This window comes from Hyaena hyaena, unplaced genomic scaffold (assembly GCF_003009895.1).
Source record: "Hyaena hyaena isolate Hyena2069 unplaced genomic scaffold, ASM300989v1 scaffold_248, whole genome shotgun sequence".
NCBI lineage: Eukaryota > Metazoa > Chordata > Mammalia > Carnivora > Hyaenidae > Hyaena > Hyaena hyaena.
Genome location: NW_024080881.1, coordinates 417363 through 440795, shown reverse-complemented (window position 1 = coordinate 440795; position 23433 = coordinate 417363). Strand labels below are relative to the sequence as shown.

Genomic DNA, 23433 nt, shown 5'->3' with positions numbered 1-23433 from the left:
CAGAGTAAGCCCCTCTCGTTCATGTAAGCCAGGCTGAATACATGTTTTGTTTCAAGGCCTGTCAATCCCTGAGGCCATGGAAGGGTGTTTTGTTCCCACCTAAGGCTCTCAGTAGTTCTCAAGCACCTTCCACAGACCGGGCAGCTGGGGAAACTGCTCTGAACAAGAACTGCATACTGTCACGCTGCAATGTCACTTCTGAGATGAGCCTCTCTGGCCCTTGGGCTCCTGAGGCTCCTTGCAGTGGGAGACTCACACCCACCATCTCCAGTCCGTGGGGCCTGGGTGGGGCAGGGAATCAGGTGGGGGTATGGGATGGGAAGCCTGGGTTCTTTACCCTGGGTTCCTTAACACGCAGGTGACCTTTCCCCACCTGTTTCCCTACACACTCATACTGCCATCCTGGTCTCTGTGTTCAGCCAGGACTTTGGTGAGTGTGCACAGAGCTGTCACTCCTGTTCTTTCCCTGCGCAGGTCACTAGCTAATGCTGTCTGAGCTGGGTTCTGGGTGGGTGTGTGCACGAAGGTTGGCGCTCCCAATCGCTCCCACTTTCTGCTTGCCTCCTGCTGGGGTGCCCATCCTCACAGGGTGTCGGCTCTCCTCAAACCCCACTGCAGCAGGGCTGCTGAGGGTGGAGTCTCTGCACCGGGTGGGGGTGGGGGACTTGGAGCTGACACCTCTTCTCTGGACAGATGGACGCTCCCATTCCTGGTGCCCCCCTGCTAGGGAAGGGAAGAACTGAACTTTTCCCAGCAGGGGACTGGCCTGTCCTTCCAGCCCCTTTTTTCTTTTTTGGACCCTTCATTGGTGAAGACTCTGCTGGCCCAAAGAGAGCCCCCGTGACCTGACTCCATGCCTGGCACCCTCCCACTCTCTCACCCTGACATTCTCCCCTCCCTCCCCCCCCCCACCCCGGTCTGGCTTCTTCTTCCCTCTGCTCCCCCTTCCTTCCTCTTTTCTCCGTGTGCCCTCTTGACCTCCTTCCTCTCACTGTACCTTCTGACTTCCCCTTGAACCTGCTCCGTTGCCTTCCTCTGCTGCTTCTTCCCTCCTTTGGTGCCAGGCTGTGGCTCAGGGTCCTGGATGCTCCCCCCACTCTTCTGCCGCGGTTGACGACGCGTGTGGAGCTCAGCCGTACTGCCCGAGGGGCCCATACCCCCAGAGCCACAGGGGAGTCTGTTTACCGCCACTGCAGGAACCTTGAGGGGCCCAAGGGATGCCAGATGCCCCCAACTGCCTTTGTGTCCTGAGAGTAGGGGTGCAACCAGGGAGGAGCCGTGGGATGCCAGGATATTGCCCGCGAGACACGGGGCCAGCCCACTGACCACCTCTCTTGCTCTCGGCCCACAAGGCGAAAAGTTGAAACTCAGAGAAAAGAGATTTGCCCACAGCTACACGATGAGATTAGGACCCAGCCCATCTGCCTTCTGGGTGCAGGACTTTGTGCATCCCCAGGCCATCTGGACCCGGTGGCCTGGTGCAGGTGTCCCAAGGACCCCAAGCCCCAACTTCATAGGACCCTAGTGCTCTGTTCCCTTTGCAAGGCTGGCCACCTAACACGTTGTGGGGCATGTGTCCCATCAGAGGGCTGGCCCAAGGCTCTGGGGCCCCGGGCTACAGTTCTGTGTAGACAGTGTGCTTTCTGACTATGCGAGGCCCCCTGACCCTGGGGTCATAGCATATCCATTCTGGGACTGAGGTGGAAGACTGCCTGTGGTGCCTGCTCACCCCTGACTTGGCTGAGTGTCCTCTGAAATTCTACTTTGGGGGCCTCAGTATCCCCATCTGTGAGGCCTTGGCCCCTCCGTAAGAAAACAGATCGATTCTAGTTCCTCTTCAGGGTGAAGGATCACTCTGTTCCCCAGTGGCAGCCTGGCATCCTCCAAGTCAGGAAGGGTAGAAGGAAGGTTCCTGTAGGGGCGGTGCTGGCCCCCTGGGACTCTGGGAGGTGTATGGCCACGGGAAGGGAACCCTGGGGCAGACCCCTCCGTTTGGCTCAGAGCCCAGGCTGGCTTGGGGAGTGATGTGTCACGACTTGGGCTCTGAGCAGGGAGTCGTCCCAGAGCAGGGGATGCAGGGGATCTGGCCCTCCCTACCCATCTCCCTCCAAGAGATGTGGAGATGTGGGGTTGGTCAAGCCCTCAGCCCCACAGAGATCCCCTGTACGACTGGGATTCCCAAGGTGCCCATCTCCCTCAGACACGAGAGGCCTGGGCCCCTCTAAGAAGGGAGACGCAAGCCCTCTTTCCGCCACCTGATTGCCCTGCCTCCCAGCCCTGGGGAGGGTTGGAGCCCTCTTGAGGGCAGGTGGGACAGGGGTCTAACCGAGGAAGGGCAGAGGGCACCTGGGCACGCGTGGTCCCCAGAAAGTGGTCCCGGGGGGGAACCCCCGCCCGCAGACACCCCTCCCTGTGAAGGATGTAAAAAAAAAAAAAAAACTTGTTCTGCCTTTTTGTCTCCCCTCCCCCTCTGCCCGCCCCATGGCCCCCCCAGACTGCCTGCGCGTCGGCTGCGCACCCAGTAAGTGGCTTCCCTCTTCTTCTGCCGAGCCCCCAGGGGCCTGGGATGCTGGACACTGGGATCTGGGGAGGGGTAGTGGGGGGAAGAGAACCTTCCTCACTGGCTTGTGTGGGGGTTGGGCAGTGGGTGGGGGGAGGGGAGCAGGCATGAGGGTGCGTGGGGGTGATGTGGCTGTGGAGGGCAGAACAGGCCAAACGGAGGTGAACCAGGAGGCGCTGGTGGAGGGCCCTGGGTCAGCATGCTCACTGGGTCTGAGAAAAGGAAGCCAGGGAGTCTTAATCGTCTCCAGTCCTCGGGAGGGTGGGGCCTAGACTTGGGTGCACCTGCAGGGGGAGGGCCCACCACCCTATGGCCGGCCAGAAGAAGCTGAGAGAGGAGCTGGGATATTCCACTGCATCTCCAGAGGTGGCCACAAGGGGGAGGGGGAGGCACGCAGGAAAGAGCAGGGTGGGGAGCAGAGTCAGGGGTTCAAGGTTCAGCCCTCCACAGCTCCAGCATCGGGCGGGGGCCGAGCTTGTCACATTAGGGTGCATTAAAGAAGGGACAATGAGTCTCTTGACTGGGGGGTGAGAAGGAGAGCAGTTGGGGGCATTTCTGAGCATCCCAGTGTGCTGGGCTCAGTGCTCCGTCTCCGAGAGAGTGTTTCTGCCAACTGAACCCTGATGTATGCACCAGAGCATGGGAGACGTGGGCAGAGGGGGTTGTGTGTGCTCAGCTGTGTGTGTGTGAGAGATACCTGTGTGCGCATGCGTGTTGGGCCCCGGCCCCCGCTGGCAGGAGCCTTGGGAGTACAGCAAAGTTTAGCGTCCTTCTGAAGAAAAATAGGTTTTGTTTTAGACTTGAAATCTGAGAATCCTGGTCTTGAACAAATGGTCACAATTCCTAAGAAGCATCCCCCTCTCTGGCCAGGTCGGTTGTGCCGTGTGCGTGGTTGCGTTTCTGGGGCTGTGGAGTTAACCAGTGGTGGGTACAGAGAGGTCACACCGGGTCCCTCTGTAGACGGGGGCGGGGGCTGAGTGTGTGAGGGTGTCACTACCAGCACACTCGCACGTGGGATGTGGGATGCTCTGGGAGTTTGAGAATTCTAGGCCTCTGCTCGATGCTGAGAATTTTACTGCTGGCTACACACACTGACACGGACGCTCCTTAGAAGACTCAGGAAGAGAACGTTGGTTGTAGGTATGGGTGTCTCTGCACAGGGCCTCAGGGCACAACTCTCAGAGGCCCCATTGGCATCAAATTCCGTTCCAGAGACAGCCTTGGAAGTTGCGCCAAGTGGCAGCGGGTGTTGTCCGGATTTCTGACTGGGTGTGAGAACGGGGTGAGCATGTGTCCCTGCGTGTGTGGGGGTGAGACTCTGTGCACCTGGGCTGGGACCTGGAGCCACAACTGAGCGCGGGGATGCTGTGTTCACTCCCCCCTTGGTGCCGCAGGTAAAGGCCCCGAGACGCTCTTTGCGGGACACAAGCTCAACGACAACGAGTGGCACACGGTGAGGGTGGTGCGGCGCGGCAAGAGCCTGCAGCTGTCTGTGGACAATGTCACCGTGGAGGGTAAGTGCGCCGAGACCAGGGAGGTGGCCACATCTCCAGCCACCTGCAGATGGCCCTGCTCTTCTCGGTGACAACCGTCTGGGCTTCCCTTTCTTGGGTGGCATTCTGGCAAAGCCCCTGCTGCCATTTCTCCCTGAGGGGTGGTCTGTTACAGGGCCCTGGACCCCACTGTCCCGCGTGCCTGGCAGCCCCGGGCCAGTGAGGCGCATGGCGGCCAGCACCCCCACCGAGGGTGCCTGCTGGTGTCTCTCTTGTGTGGCCCTTGTGCGGAGGGGAGGCTCCTGGAACCCCAGGCCCGGCTGTCCCCCAGCCTGCCCCCCCTCATCTCTGTCTCTGGTCCTGAGCAGGACAGATGGCGGGGGCCCACACGCGGCTAGAATTCCACAACATCGAGACGGGCATCATGACAGAGCGGCGTTTCATCTCTGTGGTGCCCTCCAACTTCATCGGGCACCTGAGCGGGCTGGTGTTCAACGGCCAGCCCTACATGGACCAGTGCAAGGACGGCGATATCACCTACTGCGAGCTCAACGCCCGCTTCGGCCTGCGGGCCATCGTGGCCGATCCCGTCACCTTCAAGAGCCGCAGCAGCTACCTGGCGCTCGCCACGCTCCAAGCCTATGCTTCTATGCACCTCTTCTTCCAGTTCAAGACCACGGCTCCCGACGGGCTTCTCCTGTTCAACTCGGGCAACGGCAATGACTTCATTGTCATCGAGCTGGTCAAGGGGTGAGGTGCCGGGCACTGCACCGCTGGCAGGGAAGGGGTCCCCTGCCCCTGCTGACCGAGATATGGCCCCGCCACTGGCTGAGCTATCCAGTCCCCTCAGACCGCCGCTCAAGATTCAGGTCCCCTGCCACCCGCCAAGACGGAAAAGCGGCACCCCCTTTTTCCAACCCGGTGATTCCCCAGTTCCTTCCTTGCCAGTGTCCTTGCCGTTTACTCTCCTGGCTCAGGCAGGTCCTGTCTGCAGGCAGGAGGCAGGGCCCTGTCCCTATGGCCTTTCTTGCCGGAGGGGAGCCCAGCCTAGAGCAGCTGTGCCCTGCCCCCAGGGCACCCTGCTGTCCCCACGAACCTCTCCCCCAACCAGTTCCTCATCGCAGCCTGTCACAGGCGCCGGCTCCTCTGTGGCCCTCCGTCCCCACGTTCTCCCCATGATGGGACCTCACAGCGGAGTCCTCTTGTTCTGGGCTGGGTCCCTCCACCGTGGGGCCCCCTCTCTCTATCCCCTCCTTCTGCGGCACCCAGGACCCCTGTAAGCCGTAGCTCCTCCTTACCCTGCCTTCCCAGTGTTGCCCCCCCCCCTTGATCTAGTGTCTCCTCCCTACCGCGGGGCAGGTACATCCACTATGTGTTTGACCTGGGGAATGGCCCGTCCTTGATGAAGGGGAACTCGGACAAACCAGTCAATGACAACCAGTGGCACAACGTGGTGGTGTCCAGGGACCCGGGCAACGTGCACACGCTCAAGATTGACTCCCGGACGGTCACGCAGCACTCCAATGGTGCCCGAAACCTCGATCTCAAAGGTGGGGCCCGGGGCCTGTGGAGAAGGCCTGGCCCTAACCCAGATGCCCCCTTGGCCCCAGCAAGATACCTCCCCGCTCCCCCCCCAACGCCCCCGCCCCCGGCTGGCGTGCTCTTTTACTCCCGATTCTCCTTCTGCCCTCCCGCCCATGGTTTCCATCTCTTTCCCATTCTCTTCTGTGTCGAGCCTGACATTTTCCTGTCAAAGTTCTGTTCAGCTCTCCCGTGAGGCTGCCCTCAACACTGAAATCCCGGCCATGGGATGTGTCTCCTGGGGAGCTTGATGGCCTCGCTCTAGAGCGAGGGGTAGGCAGTCCAGGGCTTCAGAAGACCTCTCGGACGCCCAAGATTGAGAAGCCTACCTTGGCTGAGGGCTGGAAAGAGAATGGGGGAGTGTCCTAGCGGATGGATCCCCCAAGTGGGTGGCAGGGGACAGTTGGTGAGGGGAGGAGGGGTTAACAGTGGCGGGGTCCCTGCATGCTGCCCATCGTATACATTGGGCATTGACTAGGCTGTGTCTGGGGACCCTTTTGGACCCAGGCTTCCCTGGTAGGCTCAGTGTCACCCCAGGGTCACACATTCCCCAGGGTCTCGTAGGTAGCTATTGAAGTGGTCACTGGCCGTCCCCAGAAGGGGTGCTTGGGTGAGCAGGGAAGGAGGAACCTAGAGTCAAGGCAGTGGGACAGGAGTGAAGACAAGGCCCCGGAACATTGGGGGCAAAATGAGCAACCTCCTTCACCTGCTCCCAGCAGCCCTCAGCCCCATGGAGGCCCCTGTGTCGTTGGTGTGACTCAGACCGTCTGGGCTCGGGGAGGGTCCTCAGAGACCAGTGAATTCACCCCCGTCTCGGGGAGGGGGGCATGGGAAAAAATGGGAGGCTAGGAGGCCTGCCTGAGGTCACCACGTGAGGTGGAGGCCGAGTGGGAGCTAGAAGCCTGGTCAGGTGCCAGCACGATCTTGTGGCTTAGTGCTGCTGATTCTCCCGGCTTCCAGAAGGGGGCGACGTGTCACAGATAATCCGCAGCGCTGGCAAACCCAAGGGTGGCCTGGGTTAGTCTTGTGTTGCATTGAGCCAGTGACCAAGACCGTGTCTTGCTGAAGCTGTGCCTTGGGCCGGCCAAGCCTTCCAGGGAATTGGGCGCGATGTGGCCAGGCAGTGATGTGTGGGATCAGGTGTCCCCAAGGAGAACTTCCTGGCATCACCCAGAGTCCCCAAAGCTGGGCTAGAGCACTGGGGAGAGGCCTAAGGGAGCTCAGGGAACAGGGAGAGGGGTGGGGGTGGGGGTGGGGGCGTCGTCGTCGTGGATAGGCCCTCACGTCTCTGAAAGGCCCTGATTACAGGCCGGAACTGGAATCAGCTTGTGGGAGAGAGCCTGGAGCTCGTTCTCCCAGCTGCTCCCCCCCACTCACCCCACCCTGGGCATCTGGGCTTCTGGGGGGGAGGGGGAGCAGACAGATGGCAGGGTGGAGAAGGAAGGAAGGGGGGTGTCGTGGGGTTTCTGTATGGAAGCCCGAGTCTGGGACGACCTAACAAGCAGGTGCTGGTACCCTGGGAGGGGAATGGGGGCCAGGATGCAGGTTTTGACCCCCCTCCCTTTGCAGGGGAGTTGTACATTGGCGGTCTGAGCAAGAATATGTTCAGCAACCTGCCCAAGCTGGTGGCCTCCCGGGATGGCTTTCAGGGCTGCCTGGCCTCGGTGGACCTCAACGGACGCCTCCCAGACCTCATCGCTGATGCCCTGCACCGCATCGGGCAGGTGGAGAGGGGCTGTGATGGTGAGTGGAGGGTGCAGGAGTCAGGTGTGACCGCAGGCTGCAGGAGGGCCGGCCGCAGGGGTCTGCGGGGACAACAAAGTGGCCTTGATTCTCAGGCCTCGAGGGAGCCTGTCCCCACAGCCCTGGGGCAGGGGTGCCGGGAGAGAAGGGTCACTCGCCCTGCCTGTTGCCTCTCACCCTGGCCCCTTATCGCAGCTCAAAGCCTAGCCTAGTGGTCCCTGAGCACCCCTCCCCACCCACGGTCACCCCCCACCACACCCTTGTCGGTATCTGGCCCTTTGGTACTGGCAGAGGACTGAGCGCGGGGCCTCTCACCGGGCTCTGAAGCTTCCACGCCTCCTGGGGAGGGAGGGGCTTGGCTGAGTGGGGGGTGTTCCTTCCTCCTGCCTCTTTCAGGCCCCAGCACCACCTGCACCGAAGAGTCCTGTGCCAACCAGGGCGTCTGCCTACAGCAGTGGGATGGCTTCACCTGTGACTGCACCATGACTTCCTACGGAGGCCCTATCTGCAATGACCGTGAGTTCCCAGGAAGATGTGGCCCCTTCCCAGCCACAGGGACTGCCAGGGAGGAGAGAGGGTCTCTGAGAGCCATGCTGCTTGCTTCCTTATCCCTTCTTGTCATGAAAGTACGAGGAGGGAGGCGGCGCTGCTGGGTGCCATCCACCCTCCAAGTCTTTTTTGGGGGACCCAGGTGGGCTTGCCGCTGCCAGAGTCTCTGGGGAAATCCATTGATCGACGGCTTCCTCCCCTTGCTCGGAGCTGGCTGGACCCTGCCCCCTTCACCTATAACCAAAGGAGTCAGCCTCTGTTGACATCTTGTGAGATTTTGGCGGTGGTCTTACAGGTTTTATCTACATGCTATTGCTCAGGACAAGGGGCAGGCGTCGACGCCACCGCTTTCCTCTGATGCCCTCTGGAGAGCACAGTGGAGGTCTCTCATTTCTTGCCCAGAGTCGGCCCACTCCCAAGGGGGCAGGCTCAGGAGGGTCACAGGAGGCCAGGACGCTGGACAGCTGGCTTCCCTAGACAGCGGTCATACCATTCCCGACCCTCCTCCCAAGAATCTCAGCTGCAGGTGGTCCCTTGGGGCCACAAGGACACTCCTTAGTGCCCTTGCCTCATTCTTCTCCTCCCTGTCTGGGCATCTGCCTGCCTGCCAACTTGCATATTGTTTGAGGCCCCTCCCTAGAGAGGGGCACTGTCAGTGGCCATGCTTGATGGCCAGTTGTGGGTTAGGGCTCCGTAGAGGGGAGGGGGCTGGAGCAGGAGGTGGGGAGAGGCAGCCTGCAGAGAGGGGCACTGCCGAGTTTCCTTGGACGATTGGGCTTTGGGCAGGGGTGGGGGAGAGGGCAGCCTTCTCAGGCATCACCTGGGTGGTTCTCAGTCAGGGTAACCCTGCTGAGAGACCAGGGATGTGACTAGTCAGCTGCCTGGGAAAAGACACACACACACACACACACACACACACACACACACACACACCACTCAGGACTGGGCTTCTTCATTTTGCAAACATGGAAACCGAGGCCTGGAGGGGTCAGTGGATTTCTGGGGCAGGGGGGTAGTTAATGGTAGATCTGGGTTAAGGCCTGGGGTCGGTGCCTTTGCCTCCCTGCCACATCTTGGAGCCGTAGTCATCCGGGCACAAGTCCTGAGTCTCTTATGGGATCCACCTACCAGTTCCAGGGACTGGGCTCTTGGACAGATCTTGGTTTTGCCTTCTCTGTGGGAAGTATGTTCAGCCCACCTTCCTCAGCACTGCTGGCGGGGGAGGGCTCTCAGGCAGAGCCCAAGCTTGAGGATCTCCACGTCCTGTTCCCATCCTGTCTTCAGGGTTTTCCTCATCTGACCTGCTGCTCTCGGTTCCTCCCAAAGCCCCCAGATGACAGCCAGCTCAGGGGCACTGGAGCCCTGGCTCCCGGAGAATAAAGATAGGGTGGGGCCTCTTTCTATCCAGCTCACTCACTGTACCCAGAGATCTGGAGATGGTGGTGACTTTGCTGCTTAATAGTAGCAATCCCCATGGTTGTTTAGGGTTTGGTAGCTTACAAAGCCCTTGTAATTTATTTCTCAGTGAAGGCCAGTGGGCTGGAGACCGACTGTCCTATTTAACAGATGGGGAAACCGAGGCCCCTTCCGTGCCCTAAAGTCTCGGGTGCTGGGGGGTTAGCGTGCAGCTGGAACCTGGAAGCTCCTGACTCCATCACCTCCCACTGCTCCTTTAGTCCTGGGTGACGGTGGTGCTAACAGTGGGCATGTCTTGCCCGGGGTGCAAAGGATCAAGGTCAAGAAACACTGCTGCCCACTGCCGCGACTACCCTGGCATACATGGGAGGCTTCTGGAAGTGGGCATAGAGATTGTTGGGGATTTTGGGAGTCATGTCATCTTTTCACGAGACTGGGAAGAGAGGCTGGGACAGCTTCTTCAGGTTCCCGGAAGGTGGGAGGCAGGGAGAATCCGGGCTGGGGAGCAGGGTGTGTTTTGGGAAGAATCACCATCCCCCCGAGCACTGGTCGGTGTCTGGTCCCCCCGAGCAGAACCCTGGAGGTCAAGACAAGGTGGGTGCAACCTCGCAGCTGGTGGGTTCCTGCTGCTTCTCCAAATCCCAGCCCTGGGGGACCTTCTAAGATCTCTGCCCCTGAAGGGCAGAGCGCGAACCTGGGGCTGGGGGCTGTCCGTTCCTTCCCAAACCATAATTCCCTCTTCTCTTGGGGTTATGCCTCCTAATTCTCCACGTTCAGCTCTGTTTCTTGTTTATGCTGTCTCTTTATGACTGGTCTTCTTGGGGCCCAGCCGTAGCACAAGGTCAAGCAGGAACCTGGCTGAGAGGCCTGTTCAGTTCACTCTGCTCCTGGTGTGTGAAGCCCCAGAGCTGGAAGAGAGGGAAGAGGGTGGGAATGGCCAAGGTGTCCTCAGAGGGTTGGCATTGTCTGGTGGGGGAGAGACTGGGGTGGGAAGAGGTCTGACCTTCAGGACAGCCTTTCCCAGCTTGTGGCCTCAGTTTCTCCTCTGTAACATGGGGTGTGCAGGCCCTCTGTGTCCCTTTAAGGCTCAGTAGTCTGCTCTGGAAGGCAGGAGAGATCAGAGGAGAGAACCCATCTCTGCCATGAGAGAGAGGAAAATGGGAGAGAGAATGAAGAACAGAATATGAAATGGGAGAGGAAGGGAAGCTAGAAAGAGGGACACTGCTTGACATGCGGCTGAGACCCCAGGGTGGGGGTTTGGGACCCAGGCGCTCCTATCAGGCCTGCTCAGGGTTCTCTCTTCTAGAACCCACCTCTCCCAGGCGGTCAGTTCTTCCCCGTGTCTACCCTCTGCTTCTCATCTCTCCACTTGCTCCGCAGGCTCTATTGATCTCTTGCACACCTCTCTCTCTTCTCTTTTACCCTCCGTCTCCCCCCTCGCTCCCCAACGTCACCCCCTCCAACTCTCTCCACTTCCCACTCACTGATATTGATTGGCCTCGAGGCGGTTTCCCTTCCTCTCCTCTCACCGCCACTGGCTCCTCCCTCCTTCCCTCAGGGACCTTAAATTTTCTGCCTGTTCAGAGCTGTGTCAGTCTCTATTCCAGAGCCTGGGGCGCACGGATGGGATGGAGAGGGCAGAGGACAAGGTTTCAGGGGGCTCCGGCCCCGCTTTGCAGGCTGCAATCTCTCTTCCCTCATGGAGCCATGTTCCACCTGCAAGCCTTTTCTTCTGAAGACCTCTTTCTTCGTTTCAGAAGGGCCAGGGGCCAAATGAAGCCCTGTCACCTCACAAGGTCGGGAGGTGGCTGTGGCAACAGGGGAGCTGTCCTGGGTGCTGACTGCAGTAAGGAGTTGCGCGCAGCACCTGTACGGCTCACGGTGCCGGTTTTTGCTCCAAAATGGAATTCAGAATCAGCAAGCAGGAGCCAGCCCTCTCCTGCCTGTGCACCCCCATTCTCTGTCCCCTTTCTCACATCACCTCCCCTTTCCTTTTGCCCTTTCTTCACCACCGCTCCTCACTCTGCTACTACACTGTTTCTTTGGCTCCTTCCAGGTCCATCTCCACCTCTCTCCCTTTTCCTCTTTCTCTACCCTCTGGCTTACCACCCCTCCTCCCCCTTGGTCCTAGGAGACCATCGTCCCACTGGACCCAGATTGATGTGGGTGCAGAGGTCACATCCAGATGAAGGGAAGGGAGTCTCTCTGCACTTACCTCTTGGGCTATGACAGGTGTTTCCCAGAGGTCCCCAAAACTCTGCCAGGGGCGGGGTGGGGAGAAGGCAGATCCCAGTGGAGGGGCGCCTAGTAGAAGTGGCTTCTGCAGTGGAACATAAGTGACCCATGAAGGGTTTTTGTCCTAAGTGGGACACTCAGTGGACAGGTGTCCTGAAAACTCCGTGGAGGGAGAGGTTGAGGTTCGGGGAGGGGTGGGGGAGTGGAGGGGAAGGATTCCAGGAGTCCAGCAAGGGTGTGCAGGGGGTAGAGGAGCACCCTTTGGGAAGGTAGTGAGAAGACCGTCCGTGTGTGACGTGTCTTACTCTTGAGTACCTGTGAGGCTCTGGGTCATTGTTTCTGGAGGGTGAGCTGGGAGGAGGTGTCTGTGTGTGTGTTGGCTGTTCATTGCTTGCGGCCAAACATGTATGTGTGCGGCATGTGTGCCTCTGTGCATGTGTACACCTCCTGCCCCTCCCCCATGCTGAGTGTGAGTCTGTGTGCCAGTGTCTGTGAGCACATGTATGCATATATGTGTCTGAGCCTGTGTGTGCCTGCGCGCTCCCTGGTGCCTGTATGGGTACGTGGGTGTCTCCATACCCGTCCACATCCTAGAGTGCACGTGTGTTCCGAGGAGTGCGTGCAGAGGTGGCCGTGGCCACATCTCTGCGCGCTGGACCAGAGAGCACTATTGGGGTTCGTCCAGGTGCGGGGGAAGGGAAGGAGGAGGAAGAGCGCTGCCTCTCTTGCTAGCCTCAGTCCTGTTCAATTATTCAGCAGGGCCCCTTCTCTGGAGCGGGCGGGAGGCGAGCGCGCGCCCGGGCGCGGGGGAGGGGCGGGGCGCGCGCAGAGGAGAGGCGAGCGCCTAGCGGGCTAGCCAGGTGCCGTGCGGCGGAGCTGCCCAGCGCCGCCCGCAGATCGGGAGCCGCTCGGGTCCCTCTGCCCTGCCCCCTCCTCCTCCCGCGCTCCCTCTCCCCTCCCCTCTCCACTCCTCTCCTTTCCTCCCTCCCTGTCTCCCTCCCTCCCTCTCCCTTCCAGCCCTCAGCCTCTGCAGCAACACTCCGCTGCCTCCATCTCTCCGCCGGAATCTCGCAGGCTCGCGCCTTTCCTCTGCTCAGCCCTGCTCCCCTCCTCTCCTCTCCCCTCCTCTCCTCCCTTCATTCCCCCCTCACCCGGATTTGCTTGCCTCCGTCGGGCGGCAGCGGCAGCAGCGGCGCGGCCGGCCCTAGGCTCCGTCGGTCTCCCGCTTCTCCCCTCCAGTCCCCCCTCCCCTGGCTCGGTTTTTCCGCAGGATTTCCCCCGCTCTCCCACCCCTGCTTGCCCCCCGCGCCTCCCCTACTCCTCCACCCGGCACCATGCCCCCTCCCCCGGGCGCTCCCCCGGGTTTCTGACGGCCCTCTGCGCCGCTCCGACCCCGCCGGCATGCGGGCAGACCCTTAGCTCCTCGAGATGGACCCAGGCGTCCTGGACCTTGGCGTTGCCGCTCCGCGGACCTCGGATTCCCCGGCGGGATCCAGTTGATTTCGTTGGCTCCGGACCGAGGCTTGGGCTCTGGTTTTCCTTCTCTTCACCCCTACCCCCCTCCCGGGGCTCGGAGCCGGAGGGGGGCTTCGCGGGGCTGCGCAGCCCCGCGTCCCCGCCCCCGGCCATGGGGCTGTGAGGCGGCCGCCCCCGGGCCGAAATGCCCCCCGGGGGAAGCGGGCCGGGGGGGTGCCCGCGCCGCCCCCCCGCCCTGGCCGGGCCCCCGACGCCGCCGCCGCCACCTCTGCTACCGCTACTGCTGCTGCCGCTACTGCTGGGGGCGGCCGAGGGGGCCCGGGTCTCCTCCAGCCTCAGCACCACCCACCACGTCCACCACTTCCACAGCAAGCACGGCACCGTGCCCATCGCCATCAACCGCATGCCCTTCCTCACCCGCGGCGGGCACGGTAAGTGGCGCTGCCGTGGCCGGTCCCCCCCACCCCCCCGTCACCCCTCCCCGGGCCTCCGGTGCGCGCGGCCCCGGCCTCGCGGGCCGCACCCCAGCTTGTGAGCGCAGAGGCCCGGCCCCTCCGCGTTGCGGGCCCGCGTTCCCTCACCTACCATCCCGGGCTCCCAGCTCCGCGGCCCCACCCTGGCCTCTCCATCACCTCCTTCATGGCCCTCAGCTCTGCCTTCATCACTCATTTCTTGCCTCACCTTCACCTCCTTCGTCCTGTCTCGGGTTTGTCATCCCCTTCCTGTTTCCGCTCCCGTCACCTCCCCATCTCGGTGCCTTCAGCCTCCGTCCAGCTCTGCCCTCCGGTCCAGCTCTTCCCTACCAGGTCCCTCTTCCTCCACCTCTGCCCCGCACCATTTCCCCAGCTGGCTCACCTCCACCTCTGCCCCCCCCTCCCTCCCCACTGCTGTCCAGCATCTCTGGACCCAGTTTCTCATCTTTGTCCCCCCAGCTCTGCTCCCCTCTGCCCCATCTGTCATCTCTGCCTCTGATGTGTCCTATCTCTTCCTCTCCCACCTCTCCCATGTCCGTCTCTATTTCACCTCTGTCCTCACAGCAGCCCCCCTGGCTCCCCTTGCCCCGGCCTTCCATCACCCCCCAAACAGTCAGCTCCCCTCCACTGCCTCAGCCTTCTCCAGGTCTCATCCATCTCTCCTTTGCAACCCCTTGCACCTCTGCACTACCTGCACCTCTGACCCCCAGCGGCTCTCACCTCTGCAGTCTTACTGCTTGGAACTTACACTCCCCCATCCCCGGCTCCCCATGCCCTCCCCACCCAGGCTCCCTATAATCTCCCAGCTCCAGCTCCCCACCAGCCCTCATCCCAGTCTCCCCCTCACCTCCCTCTGATCCCAGTCAGCCCATCACCTGGGCCAGTCCTCTGTCACCTTCCACTTATTGTCACCTCTTATCTCAGCCCCTCATAACCTTTCATCTCAAGACCAACTTCATCTTCCCTCTCAGACCTCATCAACTTCCATTTCCAGCCTCCATCACTTCATCCCGCCTGGGCCCCTCATCACTTCATAGCTTCAGCCCCAAGGTTCTCTGGGCGCCATTCCTTCCTAACTCTGTACCTGCCGCCTCCCATCTCTGTCCTTCCCGGTCTCTGTGACCCCTCGCTTCTCATCACCGCACCCCACAACGCCCAGCCTCTGCGCTCCATCACCTCCGCGTCCTCACACTTCACCACCACTTCCCACCTCAGTCCCTCCTTCTCAGTCCAGATCCGACCTGTCACCTCCCGTCCCAGAGACCCTGTCACTTCCCATTTTAGTCCACACATCACGTCCCTTCCCTGTACACCTGCATCCCTTTCCATAGGGGACCTGCTTCCCCTCCATCTCTGTACCTCTCTCCCTCCCACTTCTGCACCTCCCCCCATCTCTGTCCCCCCCATCGGCTCCCATCTTAACTCCCATGGCGTCCCGACGTCTCCCACCTTTTATCTGGACTCCATCATCCCTCATTCCTGTGCCGTCACCAGCTCTCACTCTGTACCCTTGTCACCTCACATCTCTGTGCTTCCATCACTTTCCATTTCTGCCATCTCTCACCTCTCTCTCTTTTTTTTTTACTCCACTTTTGTCCCTCCCTCATCTGGCATGCCTGCACCCCCTCAGTTCCCATCCGTGCCCCTCACCGTCCACCATTTCTGCGCTCCTCTCTGCCTCCCTGGTGTGGCCCCACATCCGTCCATCCTTGCTTCTCACCCTTTGCCCCCACGTCACTGCCCATGCTCTCCCCGTTTTCTACTCTTCCCTGCCCTACTTCATCTTCGGCTCTCTTCTCGTGCCTCTATTCTGTCTTTGTCCACTTCCCAAGAGTGGCCCCTTCCCACCCGCCTCTCTACTGCCTCCCTCTCTCTTCCCCAGCGTCCCTCTTATCTCTGCCCCGGCTGGGGTCCTCTCTGTCCAGTGCTCTGCTCCCAGCTCTCTCTCCCTCCACTCCCTCAGCCCACACCTTCCCTGGCTCTTAACTCCCCTTTTCTCCCCACAAGCTCTTGGGCCCTCTGTGCCTTCCTCCCTCCTCTTCATTGTCCCCTCTGGCTCCCCAGAGGCCCAGTGATTACTCCCAAAGGGGCCCAGATAGGACATGATTCTTCTGGGCACTGAGGCGACATGCAGAGTGGCGAGATACAGAAAGGGAGGCCGGGATGTTGGGGGGGTGTGCACAGCGTGTGGGTGGTGAGGAGCAGAGGGCCAGAGGTGAGAGGTGAAGGCAATGTGCGAGGAGCCCTCCTCCCCCCCAGAGGCTAGCAGATTGGAAGGAGGGGCCTTCCTAGGAGCTGAGTGGCCGAGGAAGGCTCAGTGGAGGAGCTGGGGTCAGGATGCACGGAGCTGGGAGGCTGGGAGAGAAAATGGAGGAGAGAGCGTGGAGGTGGGGGGGGGCGGCGCTGCTAGGAAATGTTGGTCTTGGGGTTGCCTCAGAGATGGCCACCCCCTTGCTGTGTGGAGGAGACAAATAGCCCCAAGAGGGCTAATGGCCGCCCAGTGCCTGGAGGGCGCCGCATGACAGAGCTGGAAGGTGGTGGGAGCGGGAAGGGAGGGGCCCATGGAGGGTCAAGCAGGTGAGAGGAAGGAAGAGGATCAGAAGGCAGATAGAAAAGTAGGGAGGAGGCCCTCTGGCTGATACCCACCTCTGTTTACCTTAGTCAAGAGAGGAGGGGAAGGGACAGGCTTCGCTTGGGACCCTGCGTTTGGCTAGAGGAAGAGGCCAGCTTGGGAGAGCTTTCTAGACCAAGGGACATCCTTCCTTTCTGCCCAACATCTCCCCAGCATCCCTCGGTGTGAGGGAGCCTCTCCTTCTGCACCTGCTTCCCCACATCCTTTTCTCTTGGCTTCTCCCTATTTCTCCTTGCCTTCCTTCCCCCCTTCTCTCCACCCTTTCCTCCATTTACCTTCCATCCCCCAACCCCTCCTGTTGCATAATATCTCTGCCCGACACCCATTGACACCCCTGCACCTGATGCCATTCTGGGCTGGGGGTGGGGGGATGGGACCAGTACACCTAGATCCTAAAAATGCCCCGAGGGGGTGACACTCTCCTGGTCCTTGACCCTGATTCTGGTTTCAGAGCCTTTCAGTCCACCCCCCTCTTCATTTCTACTACTCTTCCGAAGCCAGGGATGGTGGGGGAGGGTCTATTCCAGCTCAGTTCCAAGTCAGTAGCTTCCAGGTTCCAGATTCATTGCTCCAGCTTGTAAAAGGGGCTGGCGTTTATTTTTGATTCTGAACCTGGGTGTGTTAACTCGGGTCTGGGACTGGATGGTGTGTGGCCAAGAAATGGGCCACAGTGCCGAGCTCAGGGTTGCGGACCTGTGGAGACTCCCCACTGCACTGTGAAGGCCCGTTTAAGGAGAGGCGGGATGGACCATGGCTTTCTGGAGTGTGCAGGACGTTTTAGCCTCCCATGTTTCTAGATCGACCAGAAGGTTTCTGTCATGGCTTCTGGTGCTGCAGGGGAGACTGGCAGACGGAGGGTCTGCACATGCAGTTGTAACCACAGGGGCATCACTGCCTGGGTGGTTTTGCTCATGGAACAAGTTTATTGTTTGGGTCTGGGTTAGCTAATCATAATTAATAGGCGTGTGTGTGTGTGTGTGTGTGTGTGTGTGTTCTAGAATGCAGGTGTGTGGGACTGTATGGAAGATTTTTGATCATTTAGTGTTTTCCTGGGTCAGTGAATTTCCGGGTCCAGGAGGTCCCGACTGTGCTGGGTGTGGACAGAAGGTGCCCGCGCTGGGCTGTTGGTGGTGGGCCCTCCCCTGGGGCCTGTGGCATCTCATGTCTGGGTTTGGAGTCATGCGCGCCCCCTGCCCTGTGGCGCACTATGTGGCTCACTAGCTACACGGGGAGGTCAAAGACAGTGGGTCTGAGCCTCCTAGAGTTAACATTCCAGGCCTTGGCTTAGGCCCTGTCCTTTCCGGAACCTTTCAGAGGGTCTAGATGTGATGCGGTGTCCTGGGCTCCTTGTCTCCATGTCTTCCCCTCTTGGGCAGTCTGGTGACCAGGGGCTTGCAGGACAGCTTGCAGGGGGCAAGGGGGGCGGGGGGGCAGGTAGGCGGCAGTTACCTCTGGGGCTCAGGGTCCAGCTGGGGAGCCACTTGGCTGAGCCCCACCCCCCTGCCTGCCATCATCCTTCCCCTACCTACCCGGGTGGAAGGAAGCACCCCGTGGGGGAAGAAATGTCTCCCCAGGGTAATTATTGCCGCCCCAGTCCAATAAGCCATTCAACCTCATCAGTCCGAGCGGAGCCGCGTCTCCCCACCGATCCCCCCACAGTGTAATAAACGCCCTTAGGCTTTAACAGGCCCGCCCCTCGTAATAAACCAGCTGCAGTGTGAGAACAGCTGGGAAATAGAGCCGCGGGGGAAGGCAGGCCTGGGCTGGGGCCTGGAGGCCTGGGAAGCGGGGTGCCCTTTGGCCTTGGGGGCGGGACGCCGGCCATCCGGCCAGTCCTGCCCCCGCTGCCACCAAGGCCTGTCTTTGTGCACTTTTACCGCCATGTTTGCCGGCCGCCGCGTGTCTCCTGCCGGTGTCTCTGCCTCTCCCTACTGGTCTTTGTGTGCGGCTGGGCGTGTCGGCGCCCGCGTGCGGGTGCGGGGATGTGGGATGTGTCTGCTGAGCCGGGCCGAGGGCTGCAGGGGGTGGGTGGGGGGGGTGCTGGCCGGGCCTCTGATCCCGAGGTCTCGCTGCCCTGTGGGGCACGGGGCCTGCCCGTTCTGGGTTTGGGCAGGGTTCCCTCCAAGGTGATGATGTGCTGTCTGGGGGGCCCTGGGGTGGGGAAGCGAGGAGCTCCCTTCCCTTAGACCCAGGAGGTTTGGGGGCAGGCCCCACAGAAAGGGGGTTTGGCAGGTCTGAGGGACCAAGACCAATGAGACCCTCCTCCATCTGACAGGGTGGGGGGGCCCTGGAAGCCCATGGGGTGGAGAGGCAGCAGCCTCTGGTCAGGGAGGCCTGGGTGAGGGGGCTGTGTGGAAGAAGGTGGGCAATCTCAGTTCCCCTAGCCCTCCCCACCCCCCAAATTTGGACTAGCAGCTTGTGAGTGGAGGGGGAAGGGAGGACCCTGGGTATTATGGTTGCCATGGAAACAGCCGGGTTTCCAGAGTGCTGCAGTGTTGGGAATGGAGAGACCAATGCCGGCTGAGAGGCCTGCCCTGCACCGGGCCTTCAGGCCTTGCCGCTTCCCTGTCACTAGTGACCTGCCTGGGGTGGCTCACTGTGTACCATGCCCCCAGCCAGCCGTCCACTCTAATCCTGGGGCCCCATCCTGAGAGGTCAGCCTTCACCACTGGGGGCCTCCAGGGCACCCCCCCCTCATAAAGAATTCCTGGACCTGGAAGGGGCAGAGCCAAGCTCCCTCTGTCAGCTGTGTCTGCTGAGGGTGCCTTCCCTGTGACTCGTTGTGACGAGATGTCAGTTTGTAGACAGGAGGTGGTTCTCTCCTGCTTGCCCTGCCCTGGGGGTGGGGGTCATCTCTCCTCTCAGGCCAGATCTGGGGAGATGGAGGGCACTGATGACCAGCGCTCTGGAGAACAGCTCCTGTACCCCCCCCACCCCCTCCACTCCGGAGGCCTCACTGCCTTTCTGGGAGCCAGACAGCAGCCTTCCTGCCTCTCCCCAGCTCTGTCCGGGACCTGCAGATAGTGTCGATGGGGCCTCCCTCCAAGGCCCTCAGGGGCCTAGAAGCTTCCTGGGCTAGAGCCCCCTCATGCCCGATTGCCCAAACTGCAGTGGGGCGCCTAGACCCTAAGGGGAGAGACCCCAAGGTGCTTGAGGGGCCTGGCCTCAGGGTGACCAAGTGGGCAGCCATCTTGACGGAGGAGAGTCTGCTCCTCGGAAGTGTCCAAGGCCCCAGGCCCTCCTCAGGTCTCCCTTGGGCCTGGCCTCCTGGGCTCCCAGCTCCCTGACCCCAGGGCTTTCCATCCCCCCCTGACTTCTACCCATAAGGCTCTGGGTAGAAGAGCTGCTCTCCTCCCAGCCTACTTCAGGTTCGTGCCCCCAGGTCCCGCTGCCTTTCTCTCTGGATAAGTCCTCCCCTAAACCCCTCTCCCCCCAGGAACTGCTTTGAGAGGAGTCGTTAGTGGCTAATTATTTAATTAAGCATTTTATGAATCTCATCTGCTCCATTTATGTTCTAAAGAATGCAGGATAGTTCTCCTCCTTCTCTGAAGGCCTGGGGAGTAGAAGTCCTCTAGGCTTCCCAGACAAGGCTCCCTTCCAGGAAACTGGGTGACCAGCCCCCAACCCCCACCCCAGCCAACGGTCTGCCCCTACCTCCCCCCACCCCCCCCAGGGAGCCCAGTCAGCCGCAGGAGGGAACATGGCGACTAATGGGGTTTATTTTGGGGCTGAGATCGTTAGGGACCTCACACCCGCCCCCGGCAGCCGGATGGAGGAGACTGAGAGGGGAGAGAGGGTGGGGTGGGGGAGGGCAGGGAGAGGGAGCCTTCATCTCTGGCTCCCATTCTCCCACTTTCTCTCACCTACACCCCTCTCTGTCCCTCTCTGTCCATCTGTCTCTCTGCCTCCTTCCTCCTCTGGCTGTCAGTCTCTATTCCATACCCCTCTCCCCACCCTCATTGTCTGTCTCTTCTTTGCTGGGTAAGGCTCAAGGCACCCCCTCTCTGGGAGCTAGGCGGCCCCCCTAATGGGGAGTGAAAGCAAGGAGCCCTGGGCAAACTGGGAGCAGGATTTCCAGGGGCTTGGGAGGGGGTGGGGGCAGGCGGAAGAATGGTGCCTGTCTGTAGGCTATGAGTCAGAGCCCAGCACAGCCCCTGCTCCTCTCTCGCCACCGCCCAGGGCTCCTTCTGCCTCGGTGCCAGCTCAGCATGGCCCTGCAGAGGCACACACCTCCAATCTGTCACCTCTGCCAGCCCTGGGAGAAGTTGAGCGGGTTGGGCCCAGGCTGCCTGAGTCCAGCCTGCCCTCCGTACGCTTCTCGGTCCCCTTGCAGCCTCTCTCTGGGCTCTCTCTCTGTGTCACTCTGTCGCCTCTCTGTTTTGCGGTAATTACAGCTAGAATTCCTGATGAGGCAGCTACATCTGTCTGTGCGCGTGCACAGGCTCTCTGCCGGGCACCCGCCCGCCAGCTGTTCCCTGGGACGGTGGGGCCTTGGTGTCCCTATGCTCGGGTTGCGGCCCCGAGGACCTGCTAATTTCGCTCTCTCCTGAAGTCCTCTCTCCCTCTCTCCCTTCTCTCTGCAGCCGGGACCACATACATCTTTGGGAAGGGGGGAGCGCTCATCACCTACACGTGGCCCCCCAATGACCGGCCCAGCACCAGGATGGACCGCCTGGCCGTGGGCTTCAGCACACACCAGCGGAGCGCTGTGCTGGTGCGGGTGGACAGCGCCTCCGGCCTCGGAGATTACCTGCAGCTGCACATCGTAAGGATCCTGGCCCCTGACCCCCCACCCCCACCCCCACTCTTCCTACCCCGCATCCACTCAGTCCCCTCACTGCCATGGGATCAGTCCTCTCCGTGGTTCTGCCCCTGAGACCCGTCCCCTTCCTGTACTTCACTCCCAGGGCCGCCCTCACTCATCCGATGCTCCCCAGCTCCCCCGCTCCCTAACTCTGTCCACTGACCTTCCAGAACCGAGGGGCATCCTTGAGCCTCTGGGCCATTCTGCAGCCCGTGAAATGTCCCCACCTTATGTCTCCCCTGGGCTGCTGCCTGCTCACCACTGGGTCACCCAGGGTGGCCCACCGTGTCCTGCGCCTGTTCTTGCCCGACCTCTTCAAGGCGCCCTGCCCCAGCGCGGCCCACGCCTGCTTCCGCACCTTGCCTGCGCTCCTGTACGGCCTGTGCTCTGCCCGGAACCTCTGTTCCCATGGTCTTTGCCCTCCCAGCGGCCCCTGTACCTGCCTCCCCTACAGCCTCTGGCCTCCCGGCCCCGCCCCACACCCTCATCCTGGCCTCCTGTCCCACTTGGCTCTGCCTTTGTTTCTGCCGGGCTCCCCTCCTCAACATCTACTTCTTCCCAGTGCCCCCCGGTCTGGGCCTCCCACCAAACCTGCCTCCGTCTGCCCTCTCCGCCCTCCCCTGCTAACATCATACGCTCCACCTGCCGTACCCACATTTCTTGTAATACACCCTCTACCCCGCTACCTGCCATACCCCCATCCACCATACCCCCTACCCGCCATACCCCACTACCACCCCTGTCCCCCTGCCCACCATTTGTCTTACCCACCCTACCTGCCATACCCACTATACCCCCCACCTGCCCTACCTCCCTGTCTGCCCCATCGCCATACTCCCCCATACATCCACCTGCCACACCACTCCCCTGCCCCGTCCCTCCTGCCACACCACACCCCTGCCCCGTCCTTCCTGCCATACCACCCCCCTGCCCATTCCCTCCTGCCACACCACACCCCTGCCCCGTCCTTCCTGCCACACCACCCCCCTGCCCCATCCTTCCTGCCTCACCCACACCCCTGCCCCGTCCCTCTTGCCACACCACCCCCCTGCCCTATCCTACCTGCCACACCCACGGCTCCTCTCTCAGTTTCCATCCTAACTCTAGTCCTCAGGTAGCCCCTTTTCTTCCATGACCCTTTCCCCATCTGGTCCAACCCTACACCCTTCCTCTGGCCTTGCTCTATTTCATTTCTGCTCTTAGCCTCTCCCCTGTCCCCTCCCCACAGACTTAACCCCTGGGCCTCTGACCTCAGTCTCCATCTCCACCTCCAAGTCCCCTTACAACCGCTTCCTTTTGCCGTCCACATCCCGCACGCTGACCCCAGCCGGGCCTCCCGAGCTGAGGAGGGTTGAGCAGGGTGGCCAGGCTCTGTGTGCTGGAGAGGTCTGGGTGGGGGGGCCCTGGGCTTTAAGGGGACCAAGGAAGCATGTTTGGGCTCTCGGCCCCTCCCCATGATTGGACCGCGGCTACCAGCCCCTCCTTGCACAACAGCTTTTCCGGGGTGCCACGACTGCACACCCCTCCCCTACCACCAGGGAGCCAAGAAAGGAGGTGTAAGATGTTCCGTGGGCCAAGTAGAACTGGTGTGGAAGCGGCAGCCACTGGGGGCTGGATGGAGGAGGCCAGGCAGAGGCGTGTGTAGGGAAGGGGTGTGGAGTGGCGAGTGGCCTGGGGAGAAGGCCTGGAAGTTCGTGCCTGTGTGGCAGTGTCTCCTGAGACTGTGGTGTGGACAGCACATTGACTATGTGTGACATGTGGGGCTGGGTGCCTACTAATGGTGTCAGCAGTGACACTGGGACCTTGGGGGACTGGGGACGACAGGCTGGTGGCCTCTGATCGGTTTGCATTTCCCAGAGGAGTGGCATTTGCTGTTACTCCAATCTCCTGACCCCGTGGCATGTGTGGCTGTGTCTCTGTGTCTCTGTGTCCTCCTCTCTGTGGGGAGGGCTGCTCACGAGAGGCCATGTGCGCCTTCGGAGCTTATGGCCCGGATTGGAGTCTCAGCTCTGCCACTTCCTTGCTGAATCCTTGTGCAGTCACCCCATGGGCCTCAGCCTCAGTTTCCTCATCTGTGTAGTGGCCAGGTAGTAAGAGGACAAAGGGAGGCCATGAGGTTTAAGTGAGATGGCACATATCAAGCCCCCGGGACATGGCCCAGCCCACACCCCGGGTGTGTCAATCTGTGTGTGTTGCGTGTCTGCCTCTTTGACCACTTCTGTGTGTCTTTGTGCCTGTAGGGCTAGGGGACAGGGCTCTCCAGCACTGAAGACATAGGGTAGGGGATGGGGGTGCAGGGAGAAGGGATCTCTTCTCTCCCAGCAGGCCTGGCCTGCGGCAGGGTTAGGGAGGAACCGGGCCTGGTGCCTGGGGCTGCGGAGGGCCTCCAAGGGGAGCCTGGCGAGGGTGGAGGCCGTGGAGGAAGTGAGGGAGCCATGGGAGAGGCCAGCTCTGAGGGAGGCCAGTCCCAG

At 61.2% G+C, this 23433-nt stretch overlaps 1 protein-coding gene across 21 annotated transcripts in view; it reads left to right on the top strand.

Moving 5' to 3' along the window:
* Nucleotides 1-23433, top strand: part of NRXN2 (neurexin 2) — a 100694-nt gene that overhangs the window by 51501 nt on the left and 25760 nt on the right. For 8 of the 21 annotated variants that reach the window (XM_039244819.1, XM_039244807.1, XM_039244809.1 and 5 more), the window contains 7 exons: nucleotides 2495-2521; nucleotides 3955-4074; nucleotides 4422-4803; nucleotides 5413-5603; nucleotides 7204-7377; nucleotides 7774-7893; nucleotides 20742-20923. In XM_039244819.1, the coding sequence (XP_039100750.1) occupies nucleotides 2495-2521; nucleotides 3955-4074; nucleotides 4422-4803; nucleotides 5413-5603; nucleotides 7204-7377; nucleotides 7774-7893; nucleotides 20742-20923 (1196 nt within the window). Of the gene's footprint in view, nucleotides 1-2494; nucleotides 2522-3945; nucleotides 4075-4421; nucleotides 4804-5412; nucleotides 5604-7203; nucleotides 7378-7773; nucleotides 7894-13237; nucleotides 13485-20741; nucleotides 20924-23433 lie in introns of those variants that run through there. The other 13 variants (XM_039244806.1, XM_039244802.1, XM_039244816.1 and 10 more) reach the window with 3 other exon arrangements.